The sequence below is a fragment of the Dicentrarchus labrax genome, unplaced genomic scaffold, assembly GCF_905237075.1.
Source record: "Dicentrarchus labrax unplaced genomic scaffold, dlabrax2021, whole genome shotgun sequence".
NCBI lineage: Eukaryota > Metazoa > Chordata > Actinopteri > Moronidae > Dicentrarchus > Dicentrarchus labrax.
This window is the reverse complement of record NW_026136707.1, coordinates 662,369-679,631: the sequence shown is the minus strand read 5'-3', so window position 1 is coordinate 679,631 and position 17,263 is coordinate 662,369. Positions and strand designations below refer to the sequence as shown.

General features: G+C 42.6%; 3 protein-coding genes across 3 annotated transcripts in view; 1 reads left to right on the top strand and 2 right to left on the bottom strand.

Annotated features, from left to right (window-relative positions):
* Positions 1-4,469: 4,469 nt before the first annotated feature.
* Positions 4,470-10,463, bottom strand: isg20l2 (interferon stimulated exonuclease gene 20-like 2). Its single transcript, XM_051406545.1, has 4 exons — positions 10,367-10,463; positions 8,288-9,023; positions 6,481-6,681; positions 4,470-5,694 (listed from the first exon to the last, which is right to left on the bottom strand). The coding sequence occupies exons 2-4, from the start codon at positions 8,891-8,893 to the stop codon at positions 5,581-5,583; spliced, it is 921 nt and encodes a 306-aa protein (XP_051262505.1). The 5' UTR covers positions 8,894-9,023; positions 10,367-10,463; the 3' UTR covers positions 4,470-5,580.
* A 202-nt stretch (positions 10,464-10,665) lies between these two features.
* Positions 10,666-14,958, top strand: mettl25b (methyltransferase like 25B). The gene is made up of 8 exons (XM_051406544.1): positions 10,666-11,494; positions 11,701-11,819; positions 12,157-12,373; positions 12,468-12,530; positions 12,833-12,970; positions 13,046-13,830; positions 14,156-14,340; positions 14,421-14,958. The coding sequence occupies exons 1-8, from the start codon at positions 11,324-11,326 to the stop codon at positions 14,504-14,506; spliced, it is 1,764 nt and encodes a 587-aa protein (XP_051262504.1). The 5' UTR covers positions 10,666-11,323; the 3' UTR covers positions 14,507-14,958.
* A 1,170-nt stretch (positions 14,959-16,128) lies between these two features.
* s100a1 (S100 calcium binding protein A1) overlaps positions 16,129-17,263 on the bottom strand; it is a 1,422-nt gene continuing 287 nt past the window's right edge. The window contains exons 2-3 of the mRNA XM_051406430.1: positions 16,621-16,776; positions 16,129-16,499 (exon numbers count right to left, since the gene is read on the bottom strand). Coding sequence (XP_051262390.1) covers positions 16,326-16,499; positions 16,621-16,758 — 312 coding nt within the window. The 5' untranslated portion in view covers positions 16,759-16,776 and the 3' untranslated portion in view covers positions 16,129-16,325. The remainder of the gene's footprint in view (positions 16,500-16,620; positions 16,777-17,263) is intronic.

The window sequence follows — 17,263 nt, the reverse complement described above, 5'->3', positions numbered from 1 at the left end:
TTAAAGCTGCAATAACTGACTTTTTTATGGCTGCTTGGAGGCAGAGGAGCCCCACAACAAGCTGACACACACAGCCCTTATAGGTTATGGGCTTATTATCAAGCTGTTCTGTCTGACCATATTTACATCTCCAGCAGACACAAAGCAACTTTAGCATCCTTTACTAAAGGAAGCACGTTGGTTTACCCAAAGAAAGTCACACAAGAATTTATATCTCAATATATAATTGTGTGTGTTACATTCAGTATTTGGTAGCAACTGATTACATGTAATCAGGATTACATAATAAGATTACAAAAATAAGTGACTATAATCAGCCCAGATTAGTAAAATGTGTAATTAGATTAGTTACATTGTCAAGGATTACTACATTTTTGATTCTGTGTTTAAAATATACAATTAAAAAAAAATTATAGAAGAGGGACCAAGTGTGTGCACAAAATATTCAGGTGTAATATCGCTGCAGGGCAAAAAGGAGGGAAACGTCTGCACACTGAGGGGCTCGGAATAATTGTTTTTATTCTCTTTGTTAATGCAGTGTTTTTATCTGCAAGATCTTCTTCAGGGCTGAAGTGCTGAAGCTCTGATGAGAGTGGAGTGGAGGATGTATTATTGCCAAACTGGCAATAATAATGGATGTCCTCTTGTTCTGTTTTCAAAAATGGTTTTAATGGGATTTTCTGTTTTCTGCATTTCAGTGGAACAAGAGTGCGGTAGACAGCAACAAGTCAAATCAGTTTTATTTAAATAGTCCAATATCACAAATCACACATTTGCCTCAAGGGGCTTTACAATCTGTTCAGCATACAAACTATATCCTTAGACCCTCTAAGAATAACTTTCATGCTTTTTATTTTTAAAAACATTTTTACATCTCAAGCTGGTGGCTTCAAGTTTCTACATCGCACCTGTAGAAGCTGCAGACTGGACCAGGGTGGACTTTTTCCTCGTTTGCAGCTTTCATACATGACAGTGTAAGATCCTTCATGCTTGCTGATCCTGCCGCCAACCCACACTGTGCTCACTGTATGTACTGTATGTGTAAGGTTACCTGGCAATGTGCAAAATGGACACATTCCTGATGGCTTGGCACTGGGTAATAAAAACCGAATTATGCACATGTGGCTGATGCTGGGCCTAACTAATATGTGCAGTGTGTGATGTGTGTGTGTGGAAAGGGTAATCTGCAGAGTCTAGCTTCCAATAACTTCACCCAGGGGGTAATAAAATCCATAAAATCCATATTGTATTGCCTAATGAGGTGCTCTTTCATGTATTTCAGAGCCTTATTAATACAGCAGGTGGACACTTAATCTTCTTTCATTTCAAATGTCGAGAATAGTATTTAAATCAATAATGTGGAAGTACATTTAACAAAAGGTCTAAATTTTAAAAAGGATCAGCGAGCTGAAAGATGTTTCTCATTTTCATTTGTTATTCAGCCTCAAATGTGGTGGAGAAAATCTTGTTTTTAACATATTAAATTCAACACACCCACAGAAGAAAATCCAAAGCCTCTTTTGGTTTCAAAGCTTTGGCTTTTACTTATGGAGCTAATAACAGGGCATAAAATCAAACTATTCACATTATTGGCCATGCACAAGGAGATTTAGGAGGGATAAGAGTATGGGATAATCTGAATGGATTAAATCACATGTTGCTTTGCAATATTTTTTTGCTAAACCTTGTCTGAAACCCAAAATCTGAAGAGGTCCAGGGTCACTTGGTGAGTGAAGGGTATCACATGATGACTTAAGGTTTCAGGGTGTCTGATCGTCGGACAGCAACTGAAACCCTCTCTGGCAGCTGAACTGGGAGTAGCTCTCCGAAACCGCCAATCTGACAATCACGTCTACCTTATTCAGCGTTTAGCCAGGTGTGTTAGAGGTGTGACAGGACCAGTGTGTACTATTTAGGATGATCTATTGGCAGAAATGGAATATAATATTCATCATCAGTGTATAATCACCTAAAAGTAAGAAATGTTTGGTTTCTGTTACCTTAGAATGAGATGTTTTTATCCACAGAGGGAGCGGGTCCACTTTGGAGGCCGCCATGTTGAACCACAATGTTTCTACGGTAGCTCAGAACGGACAAACCAAACACTTTCTCTACATAGGTCCTTGAGTGCCCACCATAGTTTCTCCTACACACTTGGAAGGGAAGTGGTATTCACTTTCAACACTAGATGGCAGTTAATCCTACACACCGGTCCTTTAAAATGTTTAAAAACTACTGGACCTATGTTATAAAGTGTGTTGGGTTGTGTTCTTACATTATCCCACATATTTCCAACAATGTTCAAACCCAGATAAATCTGTTATTTTATTCAGGTAACGCTGCGTTTCACTGGGCTGTTTTTATATATTTTGGTATATTATTTTTTTTATTACCTTTAATGAATTGCGACAGCTGAAGCTGAAGAGCAACGGGACAGGGGGGAGAGAGAGGGGATGACGCGCAGCAAAGGGCTGCAGGTCGGACCCAAACCTTGGGCCGCTGCAGCGAGGACCCAGCCACGGTACATGGGGCGCCAGCTCTACCACACGAGCCATCCAGGCCCCCGAGTTTTCCTGATATTTTTAAGAACGTTTTATACAATTCTCAGTCTGTATTATATATTTAACTGCATACTTTTCTAATGCATGATGGGGCTATTTGGCAGAGAGTGAAAGCTCTTTGAATATGGTGCTACGGTCTTAAAAGTTTGTATCCTAAATAACAATCTAAACTTTAAAAATTATTTAATTTCTTCACAGAAATAAACAAATCACAGAGATAAAGGCCACAGACCCCCAGATTGGGAACCACTGGCCAAGAACAGACGAACCAAACGCTGGCTCTAGGGTCTTCTGTGTTTTCGTGGCCACCGTAGTTTCTCCTACACACTTGGAATTGGAGGGTGAGGCGAGGGGGTTGTAATCAGCAACTACACTGCTAGATGCCAATATATCCTACACACATGGTCTTAAATGATAATACAGTAAACATTTTAATAACTGACCTCTGCAGTTGGAGGTGTCCGGGCAGCAGCTGGTTTATAATGGAGGGTGTTTCTTTAAGTGATAAAATGTTGTATTTGTGATTTGGATGAACTGATCCTTTAGTACTACAGTACTGCATTCAACAGCCAGACCACCACACTGCTTAAACAGAGGGAAGAAGCTGCAAATTCAATAGACTGAAAGCCTTTATTAACTTGGTCTTTCTACGTTAACAAAAGCTTTTAATGATCTTAAGCCAACTCTACTTTTCAACTGCGGCTCCAGATTTCTACTGTGCAGTTTATTCTTGTCTTCTATTGAGTAACTAAAACACTGTGGAGTTCACAGCTAAAGAATTTCTAGCTGAGGAGATTCCACTGCCTCCTTTGCCAGCTACTTAGACTGTGACCATTAGATGCTTTGGCATCCTCTGTGGTGATACTGAGGGGTTTTCAGCTGCCTGTTCGCTCCGCAGACAAAGAACAGACACAGGACTTGTCTTTACCTCAGGACAGCTTGCTTCTTTCTAGAAACTCTCTAATCTCACACCAACAATTCACAAACACTTTCTGTAAAGTCCTTGACACTTCCAATCGTACCTGATTTAAAATGAGAAAGTGGTGAGTCATTGCTAGTGTTAGAGCGGAGCGTTGCCTCTGAGGTTTGGTGTGTTTCTTCCTCTTTAATGAGCTTCTCCGTGCCAGCAGTTGTGTCTGGTGTGGCTTTTTCAGGAAGGATGGCATGCTGTATAATTAATGTGCTGGTGTTGAATTCACAGCAGGGAAATAGTGCTGATCGCTCACCTTTAAGGACAAACGCTTGCTAGAGGATACAGAAAGTGGAGCACTGTGGAAGAAGTGTATGTTTGTATGTCAGGTCTGAGGAGAGCAAACTCAAGGATGCAGCTGTGGAGGAGCTCTGAGGAAAAGGGTCAAGTCAAGAGATGAAGATTGAGACACAGTAACTGTGGCAGTTGAAAAAACAGATCTCTAAAGGTTTCTCATGCAGAAAGCAAAAGCCTTTTAAAACACAGCTGGATGTGGTTTAAAACACAGGTTGAAGCGAGCTCCAAACAGTTTCAGTGGAAGTGAAAAAATCTTACATTTGTTATCAAAAGTTACAGAGATACAATAGTTTTAGGGGATTTTACTGTTTTTCCCAGAGTCAAAAATGGATAAATGCCTTAAGACAGACTTGAAGTTATGTCAAACAGCAGCATTAAGCTATGTTGTTGTTGTTGTTGATTATCTGTGTTCCTATCTGAGGCTGTGGTCTGTGCTGCTGGTGTGTTATTCTGAGGTGTTTATCAGTGGCGGAAAGTCACTCTGCGGTACTTGAACTCCACCCTTCAATACAATAAACTGGCAATCCAGTGCATCCCCTAGCTCTGTAGTGACATGGAGATGGTTAGCAGCATAAACAGTGGACATGGATGGAGTGCCTGAATGACATTATCATCACAGTAATTACTCTAATATCTCAAAATGATTGTGGTAATGATTTATTGAAGAGCTGAACGTGTACAGGAGACAGCTGAAGTCGTCTGTCGTTGCATAGGAAACTGTATGAAAGAAACCACTTCTGTATCCCAAAACAGCAGATTTACATGAACTGGAAGAGGTCAGAGAAACACAGCGGTTTCATCAAACGCTGTGACAAGTGGAAGTTTTATTTTAAGACCAGCGTCCATGCAAGGAGAGACATGAAGAGCATCGGGGCTGTAGCTACCATTGAGGACACAGAGGTCATGTCCTATATGTGGGTGGATGTAAGAGGGGTTTTTTTGGCTTTAAATCTGACTGGAAAACAGGAGTTGAAATAATTGAATAATAATGTGACTACCTTAACATTTACATACCATAACGCCAAACTCCAGGCTTCAAAGCGGTACTCAACAAACAACCAACGGGTGATGTAACGATAGGTTCACACTGGGGGTAACCAATAGCATTAATTCATGAAAAAAAAGACAATATGGAGAGGTTTACGAGGTTATACGAGGTTTCCAACCTGACTTTGCCACAAAATCACAAATTAGTTTTTCTTCACCAACAACTTTTTTTCTTCTTCTTCTTTCTAGAGATCTATGCTTTTCCAACATTTACACTAAAAACCATTTTGTCACATTTTAAAACGTGGCTGGAAATGATAAAAGCAGTATGCCCCGTACGGCTACCGGTTAGTGACAAAATATTCCATAAAAGCCTCATGCGGGCCTGACGACCTCGGTACCGACCTCCCGGAAGAACATCAGTGCTTGATCAAACTATATGGCAGTATTTCATCCCAATTATTCACTTAAACACAATTCAAACGTTAAAAAATCAAAGCTGACACGTGACAGAACTCTTTTAGTGGCAGTTTGGTCAGACTTAAAATGTCTTCCATCCTTAAATGGTTGAGAAGATGAACAAACACCGTAGTGGCGTCACTCTGGGCTCAGTGTTGTCCTGGAACAGCTGGACTGCAGATCTGATTAACATTCACACATCAACCAGACAGCAGAGGGGGGGGGGGTTGATCCTGAAACCAGTCGGCCACACCAAATGTCCGTTTAAGCTCAGTTTATTTCCATGTCGTGTCCTGTAATCAGACACTAACTGGCCTGTGATTTGGAGGCCAGATGCTTCTCCCACTCCTCCTCCACCACCTTGTAAAGCTCCATAGTGGCTCTGGCATCCTCCACAGAAGAGTGGCCCTTCTTCCCCGTCTGAGGACACAAGAGAGGACGAGTTTGACGTCACTTTGGAGACATTTAAATCACGATGACATTAACACTTTGGCTCTGAAGCTTTCTCACAGGGTTCCTTTAAAGGGACAGTTCACCCCAAAATCAACCCCAAAATCAACCCCTCACCTGCAGTGCTATTTATCCAACGAGATTGTGCTGGGCAGAATGTGAAACTAGTTAACGGGTCATGATTTCTGGAGAGAGACGTTGCTGTTGAGTTGTTGTTTTTTTTAAATGCAATTTTGTTGCCCATTATATTGGAAAGATGGCCGATATCTCCGAAACTCAGCGAGTCACCCCAAAACAATCTAGGTGGATAAAAAGCACTACAGGTAAGAGGGAACATATGTACTTTGGATTTTGGGGTGAACTGTCCCTTTAAGCTCCATTACTGACTGAGATTTCAGCCACTTGTTTAGTCCTTTTTCAGGAATAAACTTAAAGCTGTTGGGTGTTCCAAACGGAGTCTAAGTACAAATTAATATCACATTTATGGCCTGGACATTTTCACATCAAGCAAAAGTCCTTTTTCAGACATACAATCGAGAACACCGCCGGCTCAGGTCTCTGGAGTAAAGGGTGTCCGTTATGTAAATGTTCGTTATGGCTTCATTAATGAGGTGCGTGTATGAAAAGAGACTACACCAGGTTCATTTAAATGTGTTCCCGGCACCCGGAGATCTGCTGCAGTGATGTTTGGGTGGAAAGGTTCAGTATGTGGTTCTTCTTGCTGTAGGGGCATTTGCACTGCGGTACTCCTCCTACCTGGATGTCGCGGTTGAAGATGGCCTTGGTGAGTCTCTTCAGCGAGGCGCACTCGGTCGCAGCGAAGCCGGCCTTCTGGTTGAGCAGAGGGATCCGAGACGTGTCTCTGGTCAAGGCAGCGGGGTGAGAGTAGCCGAGGGCCTTGAAGTCGTTGTGGATGGCGTGGCCGATCACCACCTTCCCCATGAGCAGCCTCACGATCTGCCAACAGAGGAGGGGCTCTCATTAAATTACCACAATGGAAGTGTACATACGTATAACTGGTGTCGGTGACAGATGGACACATTTCCCAGTTATTTAAAAGACAAAACTGAACCCACAGTTTTAAATCTTTTTTATAGTAAATAGACTGTTGATACTAGAGCCTGGGCATTGTGGGATTTTTGAGATCAATGCCAATTTTAGGGGGGAAACTGAGACGATGGCTGATATAGTGAGTGAAAATACACCTCTTCTATGTGGATTAAGTTAAATGTTCTGCGGGATCCTCTCTCTTACTCCGTGCTTGCCACAGTTTGAACTCACAGCGCACTCTGCTGGATAAACTTTACAGTGACGCCACAACATGTCCACAAGCATTTTGTTTCTGCATTATATATCCATACAATAGCAATATGTGTGATAATGTCAGCCGACCGATCTATCGCTCGGGCTAATAGAACTCAGGTGATAAATCAGCCTGTAAATGAAGAACTCAAACACAAACACACATTACATTCACAGGGTTTCTGCAGGTTTCAACAGGTTACATTTAAGACTTTTTAAGACCTTTTTAAGACCATTACGGGTGCAATTTAAATCCTTTTTCATGTTGACTGGCAAAGAACATCGGTATTGGTCCCACGTTGGTTTCAGTTTGGAGTTGTTACAGCATTAACAATACAAATTTCTCCCCAAGACTTAAGACCTTGCACTCATCCTGATTCATATGTATAAGTTCATATTGATATTTTGGCAGTGAACACTGAAAGGCTGAAGCATCAGCATGCAGGCTGAACCCTGTGTGCCTTGTTAACAAGTGGAGAACAATTCTGAATAAAAAATGATAAAGTTTGTCCCACAAGACACAGATAAAGACACAAAGTTCAACAGAGAAGGACAAACTAAGAACCAATAGCACAAGAGAAACACAGCAAACAGATTCCCATTTTTCGTGAACAGTTTTTAAAAATGTTTTGCTGTTTTATCGGATGACTTGCGATGTTTTTTTTTTTGTGCGACAGGAATCACAGAGGGCAAAGACAACATTTATGTGAGTGTGGGAACGCTTTTTGACTTTCTTTTGTACTATTTCTCTGCTGACTATATGCATTTCGGCATCTAAGCTGGACAAAATGAGCAAATTCGTTATACCACCTTGTGCTTTTGGGATATTGTGATGGGAAATTTATAGCGTAAAAGACTGGGTCAGAGCTATAGAATATTAAATCATCCTTTTTGCTCACCACATCTTAGCCTTTCTTACCATCGGGTGTGTAAAATTACAGATTATGAACTTTTTAAAACACAGAAATGTGAAATTATTGGTTATCTTATCGGTGTCAGCCATGAGAAGCAGGTAGTTATCGGTTATCGTATCGGCTGGAGAAGAAAAACCAATCTGTAGTTTCAGTCCTCGACACATCTGCTTGATCGATCACAACCAACGGCAGTGCCAGCGACCCCTCAGAGCGCCTGAATGAAGAGTCTCATCCTGAGAATATCGTCCCAGCGGAAACAAAAGCTGACACAGTTACGTTACATCCCTCTCTGTTTGAGAGGAGACCGATGTCACAGAGAAAACACACTCATTTAATCATCTCCTCACCTCCTTCCTGGCGTCAGAGTGTGGGACAGCATTGACGAGGTCGCAGCGCCGTATGCCGCTCCATCGGGTGCGGAAGTCGGTAACAGGCATGGCGGGTTTGATGAATTTGTCGTAAACCACGTCTCCGTCGTAGGACACCAAGCTGCAGCGTGCCAGCTGGCTGATGTGCCCCTTTGGTCCCGAACCCACCATCTCACAGTCGATGGCGAGGTACTTTGCGGGGATTCCTGCTGATGTCTGTTTATGGCTGCTTGACGCCGAGGGGCAGTGGGTGGCGCTGGTGTTCACGGGTCCCTGGTTGGACGTCGAAGGCTTGGCGCTGGGGTGTGAAGTGCCGGCTGAGCTGCTGCTTGAGTGAGGTAAACTGTTGTTGTGTGTGTGAGAGGGAGCTGACGGATGGTTTGTGACGGCTCCGTTGCGGCGCGGTGGAGCTTGAACATATCTGGTCCGACCCATTCTGTGGTCGTATTCCTGTTTACCTTCCGGTGAGCCCCTTTGCTCTGAATTCTTTTTGAGCGGCGCCCTGTTTCTCTTCCTCTTCCGGTTCGATGGAGTTTGCCTCTGTGGAGTGTCATCAAACAACACGTCGACACAAATGTCCGACATTGGTTGCGGTAGTCCAGCAGAGGTCAGAAGTGATGTGTGTCACACGCAGCAGTTGTTTAGGCCTCCTCAGCAGGTCTTCGCCCTGCGCAGTCCGGTTGGCGTCGGCGGACACCGGTTCAAATGAATCATCCTGCAAGAGGAACACAGCGTTACCGAACCCAGTCTCAACCCGCTGGACTTGAATGCCTAACTTCTACATGCGCACCGACCTGCGAGCTAAACCAAGAACAGCAGGGGGTCACTGAGGGCAACAAGCAACAGGAGGAAACCCGCTACCTAAATCTGTGGTTATGAATTAAACTTCATACAGTGGTGGTTACACTATGTACTTTTACTCAAGGGCTACTTAAGGACAGATTAAAGGTAGTATTTACATTTTATGTGACTTCATACTTCTACAGTACTCCAGTATATTGTTCCTTTCAGATTACACATTTTCATAACCTCGCTCTCTGGTGAAACCCATATTTGTAAAAGTATTGCCTGTGAATGTTTGTGATGAACTGAAGGATGAAGCGTCGCTTTACGGGTTGAGAGCATTATCCTACTTTAAAACATAAACAGACTTTAAAATCCATGCAACTGTTTTTACTGAGCTCATAATAAAGGTGACTCTTTAGAGATATGTAGTTCTCCCAGGACATTATACATTATACACTGCTATGATGATCTTACAGGATACGATGCATTGCTGTAACAGTGTAAAAAGTAAGACTGCACAATTAATACTGTATTGTTTGGTACACAGCACAAAAGATTACCAAAAAATCCTAAAGACTGAGACAGTTTTCTCTGTGAAAATGTAATTTGTGATGCAAAAAAAATTGAATTCCCACATTAATCGTGAATCCTGTGTGTCAAAATAATGTCAATATGGTGCTTTTACCATATTATTATACAGCCTCAGAATAAAGTAGTTCAAATGATCTCAAACACCTACAGCTGTGAAATGCAGCTTTAAGGAAGCAATAACAATATATATATAGATATATATATAGATATAGATAGATATATAGATATAGATATAAAATACAGGTTTCCCACTAGTTTTAACAAATCCTTTTCCAGGAGTTTTTCTAGTCTCTAAATTTCCAGGTTTTCCAGGACACCTGATCCCAGTGACCCACTGCCAGGGACCATACTGAGAACTGTAACCGGTCTGATATTCCCATCGGAGCCTTTCTGCTCAGGAAGTCTTCCACACACTGATGTGTATGACTCTGAACAACCGGCTCCATCTCCCACCATCAGGGATTTAAAGCCACTGGAAGTTCAACGGGAGGAAACGCGGCGTTATTAAGGCTAACAGTTAGCCGGCTACCAGAGCCAATCCCGCGTTATCGATTATTCGGTTCGATTCCCTCTGAACGGAAACATCCGCTGCGCGTGTTTGTGACCGCGGGCAGGTTGATACCGATCGATTCCCTGTTCGGAAATCTGTGAAAACAACTTTATGAAATATAAAAACCAGACCTGCTGCACGCTGAGGACCGCGCGCGTCTTCCTGCTCACAACACACGATCGATATCCGGGTCATGCTGCGTTCGCGTACAGCTAGGAAAGTAGACACTTAGAGTTGCTGTGACACTACCTGGTATTAGAGGCATTAGTTACTGAAAGTTATGATTTTTTTTTTGTTTAACTTGATTACATATTCAAATTCAAATTAGAAATAACATTATTTATTCATTAGGAACTTAAATTTGTGTATAGGCATCCGTGCAAACACAACACATAACCAGAGAGCTGGAAACAAACATATGTATTTGTATTGTTTAAAATGATGGGTTTAAAATGTTAAAAATATATATATTTGAAATGCCACCAGTGAGGTTAGGTGTGCCTAATGTCTATAAATACATAACACACTGGGTGAGGATCCCAGGCCAGGTTAGGCATTAATGAGTCTGATGGAGGTAGACACAAAGCTCCACATGACCAGCTTAGTCTATTATAACGCCAATTTCTAGATCAATAACGTCTATTGAGGACTATCACAATGCATTTGAAAACCGACGTGCTTAACAATTCAGTAACAGCCCAAATAACACATCCTTTCTGCATTTTATTCCTTATATTCACTCGCAACTACAACAAAAAAACCTCCCCAACACATCCACAGAAGTCATTTTAGCTCGATGATTTCTGACTTTCTCTGAAGGAGCTGATTTAATGCAACTAAGTTAGGTAGTCATTTAAACGCAACCGACCTTTGAAGGTGGACTTTACGGAAGGCACATGAACGCATCGCCCCTCTACCTGTGACACGGTGAGCTAACGTTAGCTCGAGGCTGAAGACATCCAGAGCAGCTCGGAGGGACAGAAACAGTCTCTGAGGACGTTTCTGTGTATTTCAGAGACACTCCGCCTCAAGTGGACAGTGAACGCAGCGTTAACAGGCTAACTTGTGTTAGCAGTCACGTTAGTCCCATGTCAGTGAAACCGTCCGCAGCACAGCAACATGTGGAGACACCGAGCCTGTCTGCAGAGCCGCAGAGAGACAGACAGCAGAGAGACAGACAGCAGAGAGACAGACAGCTGTCCGAGAGACTCACCACGTTCCTGTCCCAGTACAGCCGCCTCTCAGACTCCTTTATTATTGTGAGTTATGAGAACCGCTTCCTGTTTATTTAGACACAGAGATTTGTTTAAATCACGTTACCTTGGCAACAAAATGTCATCGCAAACAATGCATAATGCTGGTTGTTTACATTTGTATCGAGAGTTTGTGTCCACGTGTACGTTTGTGTGCAAGATTGAAGCTGACCACTGGACTCACATCCCATCCGTGCGCTGTTCCCCTGCAGGAGTTCTTCACTGAAGACCTCTGGCACACATTACCCAGCAGCTGGCAGCCTGTGCTGCAGGACCTGTCATATCCACAGATTGCAGACCTTTTACTGGATGCTAAACAGGAAGACAGGAGGTACTACTGGATTGTATTCTGACCAAATCCTTAATGCAAAGTACAAAAGAGTGAGAAGACTTTCAGGGTTTCAGTCTGCAGCTACACAGCGATATGACATCCTACAAACCGGACCTTTATGACAGGCAGTTTCTATGAGAACCCAGGCTGTCCTTCAATCTATACTGAATAAAAAGATAGATCCCACCGAGCCCAACCATTCTGAAATGATTAATAACTGATGTAATGTATCTAAAAGCATGGCCGGATCATTTTCTGTTAATGTCAGTAGTTTGTGGGAGTCACTGACAGAGCCTTATGATCTAACCAGAACGTCAGTCTGATGTTTTTGTTACAGATATCCTTCGGTGTGGCCTCTGTCACTCTTGGCGTTCCGTGCCACAGCTCACGCTCTGGCGTTTCCCAGGGAGTGCAGGCGGGAGCGAGGCAGGGTGGCCGACTCAGCGAAGCCTGAGGAGTTCCTGGAAAACCAAAGTCAGAGCTCACTGCTGGGGCACATATTCAGGAAACACGTCAAGCCCAAGAAACAGCACGAGATCCGCAAGCTGGGCGTGGTACAGGATTGCTTATTTACTACAGTTAAAGTTGAATTTAAGAATATTCTTTCTGTTTTTAACCTGTTTTTTTTTATTTATTTTTGAATCCCAGCTGGTAAAACAACTTTGTGAGCAGACTGACTGCAGCAGCGTGGTGGATGTGGGCTCCGGACAGGTACCATTCCAACACTGTTCAGTTCAGTGCCAATGCTTAGAGAGATTGTGGTTCATTGACTGATAAATGATTAAGGTAAGGTGATGTTAAAGCCTCTATAAAGAATTTAAATGATTTGTTGATTCTGGCGACCCCCTGTGGACAAACGCGGTATTGTTTTACCTTTCATTGGTTTCGGGGGGGACCAAATAAATCCGACCCGTTGGCAGATAATTAAGAATAACTAAACTCCAATTTGGAGTCATTGTGTCTTTTGACAGAAAAAGATACCGATGAGTTTTCCACCACTCTGCTCTGAACAGGGTCATCTGACTCGTTTCCTGTCCTTCGGGCTCGGGCTGTCTGTGACCGCAATTGAGGCTGATCATAACCTGGTTGCTATGGCGTCCAAGTTTGACGGACAGTTACTGTGGGCCTTAGAGAAGGAGAGGCAGAAAAAGGTCGGTGCTTTGCTGAACTTCCCGTTTTCTTCAATTCCAGTTTTTCACCAAAATTAATAAGCATCTTCTTCCTAGAACGGCTCCTCTCTGGTCCCAGTATCACAGTCCTCCCCCCGCCATGTGGCCGGTTGGGTAAACCCCAAGGCATCATGGGAAGCCTTCATCAAGCAGCTGAGGACTCCAGATTGCGTCAACGATGGTCCCCCAACTCCATCTGGACCCTACAAAAAGAGACTTCGGGGCTCTGAGCATCGGGATTGTTCTCAAGTGATCCAGACTTCATCGTCTCACTCACAGGACTTTGATCTGACGTCTCAACGCCAGTTCAGCAAGAACGGGTCTGAAGAGGAGTCATCTGCTGAACACTGCTGCTCGTGTGTCCGTCCTGAGGAGAACAGCCAGCGAGGCTATCCAGACTTTATCCTGACCGGCCTCCACGCCTGCGGCGACCTCAGCGCCACCCTCCTCCGCCACTTTGTCAACTGCCCGCATGTACGCGGCATCACCTCTGTGGCGTGCTGCTACATGAAAATCACAACCAAAGAAAATCCCACCCCTCCAGGACTGGTAGAATGTCCCGTCCCACCGACACCACGGCAGGAATCACTTCCCTCGGAGTTTGGATACCCCATGAGCGCCTGGGTGCGGGGGTTGCCGGGACATCAGCTGTCCTATAAGGCGCGGGAGGGGGCGTGTCATGCTGTCGAGGACTATGTACGGAGGCTTCGGGAGGAAAACGAGCAGCTGAGGACGCACTGTTACCGGGCGACGCTGGAGACTTTCATCAGGGATACGAGGCCGGATCTGCGCAGGGCCGGAATCCAGACCATAAAGAAAGCCCATTTATTACCATTTACAGAGTGAGTCAACACTAAAGCCTCATGAAGCTGTATGATGGATTCCATGTCTTTCTTTTCAGCCAATAACAGTCCGTCTTCTCCGAGATGGCAGAAAAAGGATATAACATTCATTAATGTATAATCACCTGAAAAATAAGAATTGTTGTTTCTTCTTGTTACCTCAAAGTTTGTTATGTACAGATGGTGCGATCGCCTTCCTCAGAGTCCTCCATGTTGAAATCAAATCTTCGGCAGACAAAGCAGAAAGAGGATACTGAGAAGGCAATATAACTTAGCCAGGCCAAATAAGAAGTAGCGGTAATGTTCTTGTCATGCTCCCTCTCAGGTACGCCCGTCTGGGTCTGGCTCGGGTCGGCCTGCCTCCCGGGTTGCCTCTGGACCCGGAGCGGGTGGCGGCTATGTTGAAGCAGCAGGGCAGGGTGGTGGTGTACTTCAGCCTGGCCCTGCTGCTGGCTCCTGTGGTGGAGACGCTGGTGCTGCTGGACAGGATGATCTACCTGCAGGAGAACGGTGAGCCGGTGGATATTTCTGTTAGAATCTTAAATAAAGTGCCGTTACACTCTCTGTACTAAAGACTCATCTTTCTGCAGGCGTGGACAGTCAGCTGGTTCCTCTCTTCGACCCAAACTTCTCTCCAAGAAACTTTGTGCTGGTGGCTCTGAAGGCTCGTGGATAAAGTCTAGTTCTCTTTTAAACAACGCAAAGAACCCTAAGTCTTATTTTGATATTAGCCTCTGTTTTTAGAGATATTAAATGAATCTGGCCTGCCTGCAGTGGATTTTCAGCTTCACCGTGACAAAGAAACTCCTGTACCAACATGGACTCTCGGTGGTGCTTCCTTTAAAAGTTGAAATACAGCAAATCTGTACAGTAGTTTTTATAACCTCATGTCTTGTTAACATCATTCCCCGGTTAACATCCATTATGGCACAGAAGCACTCATGTTTGTTTTTTGTTTTCATGGCATGGTTCAGTTTCTGCATATACCAACAGTTTAGTTTTCTGTGGTTTTGCATGTTTATTATTTCATTTAAATTCTGTCATTTTTATAAAGCACCAAGGGGCAATCATGTTTTCAGCTTTACTGCATCTGTAACTCAAAAGAATGAATAAAAACGATTCTTTTTATTCTGGTTGCACAGGCTTGAGGACTTATTTTCTTGTGAAACTGTAAAAAATATGTCCAAAGTGTGTTGTTTTTTTCAGCTGATGGAGAATATGGACTGAGGCAAAGCTGTTGTACGTAGATTTTAACACAGCAAAGATTATTTTCTTGTGTCAATATCCCAGATAATCAAAGTTTAAATATATATAATTTGGCCACGAGGGGGCAGCAGAGCTCCAAAGCAAGCTGTCAGACAGAACCATTGTTATTACTGATTCATTCATGTGGATAATAATAATAATAATAATAATAATATCTGTTTTATATTTAGTAGTTTAATGCAATGTTTAATCAACATTGCATCTTAAATCCTAACTATTGGTTTATCTAAATATGCAAAGTATATGTCTGTCAGATAAACATAATGGAGTAAAAAGTCAAAATGTCCCAAATGGTACAATATAAATTAGGATAAAATAGAAATGTTGAACTTCAGCACAATAGTTAAATGTACTTTACTTTCAGCCGCTGGCCCTGACATATTATTGTCTTATAAAGTTGATGTGTCCAATGTAAATATATGTAAATATATTTCTCAGGAGTTGGTGGAAACCAGAGAATATTGGATTTAAGACTTCTGTTCAATGCTATTGTTGCTCTGTGTCTGCTAGATGTGTGAATAGGTAACTGTCATAGCAACTATATAAATTATATCAGATTGTTTCTTATAAATGAACTCCACAACAAGTTTCCAGACACAAACTTTACAATAATATAACAATACAAACCCTAATAGTTTTTTTGTGCATGTAAAATGTCAAAAGTGACGAAACCCAAAGTCAACCCCAGAGACAGTTACTGTCTCCCACATAAAACACTGCTCCTGCACTAGCCGATGTGCCTTGTTTGTATTCAGCCTTTCTGCCTTTATGTTATTACGCCACATTGTAACAGGCACCACCTCTAGGCTCAGTGACAATCCAGTCCCGCCCACTCAGACCTACTGAATCTACACGGACAAGAAAGTGTGTCAGACAAAGGGTGAACAGAGGTGCTGCAGCAATGGCCACTATGAGAAAAAGAATGTGTTTTTTGAATGTTGAAGCATATAAACGTATTAAAGTACACCCTCCAAATACAAATATGACCATTTTGAAGGCAAGCTGGAGATTTGACACAGAATGCAGCAGAAATTGTCAGATATATTCATCTTTAATATTCAGAGAGAAATTAGTGACATTTTAAGAGAACAGTTTCACATCAGAACAGAGGAACTCCAGCATGGAGCTTTTGAGACTGTAACTTGAATTAAAATCACAGATATCCAAATGTAATTAAAAGATAAAAGCTGTTACTGTTTGACATTCACAGTGTGTAAAATTGCCCGTCTTTACCTATGGGCACATGTGATAACCACAGTAGAGCAGTAGCCTTGAAAGAAGCCGGCTCCGCACACAGTCAGCTTAGTCACCAGAACAAGAAACTCCTCAAAGCTCACTGCGCAGTCCTTATTCCTGTCCAGTTCAGACATGATCTCATTCACCAATGCTGGGTCCTTGCTGACCTGGAACACAAACATAAAGGAAAGAACCCAATAACTAATCATGTAATTTTTCACATCATAATTCTTGAATGCGTTAAGAGGTTGTGACACAGACTGGTAACAGTACAGTCAATCAGTATACCTCCAGATACTCTCCAAGCTCTCCTTGCAGCAGATTCTTCAGCTCCGATCTGTTCAGCTGGAACTTGTCGCCCTCTTTTGAAGAATAGTATTTAAACACATCGATGAGGGTTTCCATCGCGGACTCCAGTTTGCTCATTTTTGTGTCTGTGAGTGCCTGAGGAAGTTAAAAGTCCAGTGGAAATGAGATCAGATTTAATTTTACAAATAGTCAATAGAAAGAGAAAAGAATAGAAAAGAAACGGTGAAGGACAGTGTTAAGAGGATCTTTCTATGAGCTGCGTGTAATTCATTCTTCTCTCACATGCTCATATTTTCCTTCACACAGCGACGGAGGAAGTATTCAGCCTCTTTACTTACATAAATGTACTAATATCACACTGTAAGTTGTACTATTATATTAGCTATTGTAGCTGGTTGAGGTGGAGCTCATTTTGAGCTGTTTAGTATAGGATTACAACAATCTGCTGATTATTTTCAATGCATTGATTTTTTGTTGTTGTCTTCACAATGTTTGTTTTGTCCATCCAACAGTCCAATAACAATCAAATAATTGTTTGAGCTGTACTTGTATAAACTGTTGGGTAGTTTAGCATCATATTTTATAAGCTCTTTATACCTTGTGTGTGCAAAAATGTTGAGAA